Source organism: Dermacentor silvarum, chromosome 2, assembly GCF_013339745.2.
Source record: "Dermacentor silvarum isolate Dsil-2018 chromosome 2, BIME_Dsil_1.4, whole genome shotgun sequence".
NCBI classification, from domain to species: Eukaryota; Metazoa; Arthropoda; class Arachnida; order Ixodida; family Ixodidae; genus Dermacentor; species Dermacentor silvarum.
In genome coordinates, this window is record NC_051155.1 from 39,675,405 (window position 1) to 39,681,404 (window position 6,000).

At 44.7% G+C, this 6,000-nt stretch overlaps 1 protein-coding gene across 1 annotated transcript in view; it reads left to right on the top strand.

The window, feature by feature from the left end:
* The first annotated feature begins 2,772 nt into the window (after positions 1-2,772).
* Positions 2,773-6,000, top strand: part of LOC125943401 (putative phospholipase B-like 2) — a 123,683-nt gene continuing 120,455 nt past the window's right edge. Inside the window, exons 1-3 of the mRNA XM_049662693.1 lie at positions 2,773-3,038; positions 4,894-5,158; positions 5,726-5,851. Of these exons, the coding sequence (XP_049518650.1) occupies positions 4,962-5,158; positions 5,726-5,851 (323 nt within the window). The 5' untranslated portion in view covers positions 2,773-3,038; positions 4,894-4,961. The remainder of the gene's footprint in view (positions 3,039-4,893; positions 5,159-5,725; positions 5,852-6,000) is intronic.

Genomic DNA, 6,000 nt, shown 5'->3' on the forward strand with positions numbered 1-6,000 from the left:
ACCAGACGTAGCAGCAACATCATCTGAGCAACTCCCATTCAAAACAGCCCTTCAACGTACTTACTTAACAACACGAAGTTAGAGCCTGTATATTCATAAAAGTATTCACGTGTTCATAGTACCTGTAATTTTGCCTGGTCAACCTATTACCACTAATCTCACCTGGTATATCGACATTAGTAGCAATGCGAATGAAACGTTGGGTTATTTGCTTCGGCACACTTATAGTGCCACCATCGTCTCTCAACTTAATACTATAGAAAACACTAATAGGAACAAAGTTTGAGTATGCATTCAATGTGTGAAATTGCATTATACTTATTAGCTTAAACTCAAAATTACTCCACTCGTTTATATGTTCAACTTATGATCAAATAGCTACTCAAACCTCAAATAAAAAATAATTCAATTTGTAACCTTAATTAAACTGACACAGTAAACCCGGATATATCGAATCTGAAGGCGATCACAAAAATTTCAATATATAGCTAATTCGGTATATAAACCAATAGGCCTTGAGGCAAACGGTGGCTTAGCAATTGGCGCGTTCGAGAACCGCCAACTTACTGCACGCAACTCGGGGGAAAAAAGCAAGCACACTTTGTTTACCCGCAAAAAAAATTGCTGGATCACTTTGAACTTCATTGAAAAGTCCAAGCTGATTCTTTTATTTACACTTGTAGCGTCCATCACTTGCGCAAAATGAACTGGCGAATAGGCACTCAACCCACACGATGACGGCTCGAAAATTGGATAGAAGGAATGTTGACGCTCGAGGTAGCATGCAGGCTAGCCGAACAGCTCGACGGGGCTCATCTGACTGCACAATCTCTTCTCCACATCTAGGTGCCAGAATACCTCAAAGTGCACAAAGAAGAAGAGTGCGGTGCCGTGAGGCGGTCAATTAGAGATGCCCAGGTGACATAGATTAAAGCGAAATATTGCGCCAGAAATTGCAACCAAATAAGAGATGTACCGCGAGAAAAAGTATAATCTTTGGTTTTGTTAGATATATTTGTATAAAGGTAGGTTCAGTTCACAAACCACGTTTCGTTCGTAGTGCTGGTAAACATCCACCTCTATCTTTTCCAACAGTACCACAGAAAGTTGTCCCCATGCCTCGAGGAACCACAGTAAGATACGCTTGGCTAGCAGAACTCACGCGATGGCAACAGAAAGCAAACGTCACATGGCAGACACTACACTAATGACTTAGAATTTTATAGGACCCTCTGATCAAAAATATGTTTGGTTTTCAGTCTTTGATCAAGAGAACGCAATTTGATGAAAATAAGGCATTCTTGTGACTTAGTATTTCATGATCAACTGTGGAAAACCCCTGGCGGGTGGTGTTTTAAATAGTCTTTTTCATATTTGTTAACTGTCTCTATAGGAAGCGATTTGCTTTCAGAATGATAACAATATATCCTATTGGATGTACACGCCTGTTCATATTAACATACATTGGTTTAGGACTAGTGCTGTTAGAAACTTGAAGCGCAGCACCAACGCGTAATGAAATAAAAAGCAGCACGCACTGTCTCTACGAATGGCAGTCCTGCCAAATGCCTTGGAAGAATACAAGCTGTCAATTCTTGCTGCCCTTTTCTGCTTCATGCGTGAAGAAATAGTATAAAGGAACAACCATCCCATCAGTTCATTTATTTTTAGTAGTAAAGGTAGGTGTTACAAAAAAAACTATAACAATAAGTAAGAGCTCTTAATGAACGTGGTGCCTAGAATTGATCACAGCCAAAGAAAAATATTATTTTATTTTATGCGGAAGTAGTGCACTTACTCTTCTGTTTATTTATTTACTTTTAAAGGACAAATATTGTGTAAAAACAAGGTTAATATGATTACAGAAATTGGTTCATTTACAAAGCCGCCTATTTTTTTTTTTTCTTTCAAGGTGAAGTCTGTTACAGAAATGTTCTGTAAAAGTTCGGAAAAGCAATCAACAGAATATTTTCGTCAAAGCAAAAGAAACAAAGCTACTAAAAAAACAGAAGGGAACAGAAAAATTGTTGTCAATGTTCTTTTTTTTTGTCGGTAGAACGGGCATTTCTAAAATTATTGAATCTTATTTGTTCCACTTTTGCTGACACATATAAGTATCCGTGGCTATACACGTCGCTATACATGGTATTGTTTAATTCTAGAGCGAAGTCTCTCGCATTGGAAAAGCTGGCAGTCTTTATCAGTAACTTTCTATATACTTAAGAGCAGTAACACATTGTTTGGGTGCGCTCTAGTGCAGGGCTATGGCAATTGCAGTACTTACGGGTACTGCCATTGCACTGCACAGGTACTGCCATTGCAGTACTTGGAAAATGCACGCCTGCATTCATACATCCGTACATGAGAAGGGGTGGTCGCGTCTTCTTGCGCACTCCGCATCGCAGTAAGCGTAGTATAGCTAACGTTTGTGGAAAAGCCGCACTGGATGTGAGCTTCCTACTCGTAGCTGGCAGCTTTTATCGCCAAATAAACTTATCTCGAAAATAGGGCCTTTCTCCCAGCACCTGATGACTCTCTCTCCTTACGAAGCGCGTATATGTATATATATTTTCTTCCTTCTTTCTTGAGCCAGAATCTTTCCTTGGTCAGAAAGCATGACACGTCTCCATTCAGGTTGCCTTAAGGATGCGAGCGCCATTGAGCGCGCGTCAGGTGCGTCCCACTGCTCTTATCCGCCCCTTCTTAAGTAAGAGAAGCACGGGCGGCCTGTCCACATACGTAAAACGCAGTGGGCCAGCGAAGACCTTTTACGACGCCCGCTTCTCGAAAGAGCGACGCGCTTCGCTCAGTGTATACGTTTTCGGCGCGCTCAGCCGGCTGCGAGCGCGTACAGAATCGTGCAGCTTGAGCGCCGCTGATCTGAAGGTGGAAGCGCTGCCCTCGCTCGCACTGAACGGTTGGAGCTGGTGCGTTCAGCAGCGCATTACGATGGATCGGGCAGTGCGAGGAGCGACCGAGGACATGTTTTCCGCGCTTGACGAGAGAACATTGCCATCCGCCACCGGTGCTTGAAGTGGGTGAGTCGCGGATGGCTTTATTTATTTATTTATTTATTAATACCTCAAATTTCCCAACAGGACATTACATGAGGGATGGACACAGAGAAGGCGGAAATAATGATGATGACATTACAAAGATGAGTCACAACCCTCGATGGTAGATCTAAAGCGCGCTGTATCGCGGATGAGTGCAGTTTGTCTAGGAAGGCCCATCCAGTCTCGGGCAAGTTGCCCAACTTTTTAAATATTGGCTTCACCAAGAAAGTGGCAATACGAAAGTTGTAGATCACGTATAAAAATGGCCTACTGAAGTGTTTGCAACTAAGTACCATTGATGGATCTTCTTGTAATTGTCTTTAAAGAAAGCGCGCAAAATACAAAGACAAGCGCGTGATAGCGCCACTATTTCATCGGCCCATGCATTACATGATTCCTAACTATGTTACACAAATGCGCTATCCTTTTTTCTTCCTGTAAACACATGCGCAGTCTATACTCCTTCACATATATAAATAGGTTCAGTGGCCCAATAAATTTAGTTGAAAGGTGGCGCTTGGTGTGCGTTCTTTTCTCACGTCCGTGTCTTTGTTGCGCAATAATACTCGAGTAATGCCGTATATAGTGTCCCTACGCTATTGAAGAATCAGGTCGTTAACTCGACAGTTAGTGCTAGGTAGCTGTTGCGAGCGCTGGCGCAGTCTCCAGCCGGCGACTCAGCCACTCTAGGCACGTGAGATCCGCATTGTACTTGATTACAGGGGCCGACACCAGCCGTGCAGGCAGCGCTTCACGTTGAGCGCTCGTGCGTCCTGCATGCTGAAGCATAATCAGATCTATTACTCTATTTATACACCTCCTACGCTACCGAATGACGCTGCTGAAATTTCACTATGGGTGTGTGATCTAGAGCAGTAGGCAAATCTTTGAAGCCGCATATGCCGTGGCACGAATGCCCGAGTGCTGACTTATCGATGTTATCATCTACGCTGCATTCTAACAACATACACTAGAATTCAGCATCAGCAATAATTTCAGAAAAAGTTATAAATCTACAAATAAATAGTTTGTTGCCAGTCTTGCGGTCCTGGTTCAGTATTATTCACAAGTCTATTACTGCAGCCGCCTGTTTTCTACCCGAATGAAATGAAAACCCGTATACCTCTGTTGCTTGAAACATTTATTGCAACGCCCAGGCAAACATGCCATTAGCCTTGTCCTATATTTTATAGATGTGGCGATAAAAACAACCCAGAAAAATCCCTAAGGTCTTTGTTCAATCTCTTTTGCACTCTGTTGTCCGCGCGCCAACGCAGACAGAAGACTACCGCTACCAACTCGCACAGCGGCCGCGTTGTCGCAGGACAACTCGTGGTTGGAATGGTCTCTACAGAAGCGCTGGCAAGCTCTTGGCTTCGTTAAAGGTAGTAATCTTTCGCATACTGTTAACTCAGCATACATAATGCTTGGTGCTGCGCGAACGAGCCACTATTGCGTTACACTTGACTTGTTCCCGCTAGATTACATATTTTTTATTTACCGTCCATATATTTTGTGAACTTATCATTCCTGCATTACTAAACGGACATCTTGTTGTAGTTCTAAGCTGTGGGTCCGGACTTTCTCTTCAATTGTATTTCCGTTACCGATATTATAGTGTAGTAAAACCTAGGGCCACATTATGTAACTGTAGTTTCCTCGATTCATTCGTTTCGCTACTTGTCATTGGCTCCGATGCCGTTCAAAAGCCTCGTGCCGAGTAGTCTATCTCAGAAATGATGGTGCTCGAGTCAGCGAGGAAAGGCGAAAAGAATGGATCGCGAGGAAAGTCCTCAAACATTGCGGCCCCTGTTATTCGGCATCTTCTTCTTCTAAGGCATCAACACGGAGTCTCATGTCCGGCATCAGCGGAGCCCCGTCACGAAGTCGGAAGCCTGTCGAAGCATGCGCACGCTTAGTTTTCTCCTCGCCTTCTCGCTGGTAAGCGGCAACGACCTGAACGACTGCCGCTGTGCTTGGCTTGGACTCGACAAGGCGCAGCGCCTCGCCATCTACCAGGGGCAGCCGCCGGAACAGCCATCAAACGGCGCCACAGTACCAGCGGCTTGGGCCTGCTTCCAGAATCGCATCTATCAAGAAGGGTGAGTGAGGCCCCCATTGCGCGCGTCTCAATGAAAACCTACTGGCGCCGTGTGCGTGCCTTGTTCTTCCTTGTGTCCACGTACTGGTTGCGCTACGCGTACATTCCTACTGGTGCAGCCGTCTGTAGACAGTGAAACGCTAGCATACGACGTAACCACATTATGTGTACTTTTCACATCCACGGACATTGTCCCGAAGTGTATGTGAAGGAAAATCAACAAAGTCTACACAATCACACCAGCGGAAGATGCTTAACTTATAGGACTTGTGAGCACCAGCATGCCTACTTGGGCTTAAGGTGAAAGTTTATTCAATTTCTGGTGGCCCACCGCGGGAAAAATGGTATGACATCTATGATAGGCTCACTGGGCAAACATCGCGAATAGATTGAAATACACCCACTGTCAACTATTCTAGGCGCACATACCGCGAGTTTGTAAAAGCAACTATGTCTTTCACAAAGAACTCTCGACTATTTCTGTGGGACACCTGCGCAGGGGTAATGCCTGGTTAGGTTTGTGTACGCAGTCCTTAGTGGGCCTAACCTAGTAATATTCTTCGTGCAGATGGTCCTACCTGGAAGTGGAGACGAACCCCAGTGTCGAAGACGGCATCCAGGCATACGCCGCCGGTGCTCTCGAGGCACATTTGACTCGTCAGCTTATGGACAATCACTGGTTGAACATGTTCGGGCGGGTACTGCCGCGGCAACAGCCTTTATTGCAGCCGTCTTCGCCAGTTCTTCGACGCCAACATCGGTTTTCTCTCAGGGAATGCAGGACTTACATCGGGAGACGGACTCCTACTGGCGCATGGCAAGTTATACGAACTTATTTTTTCA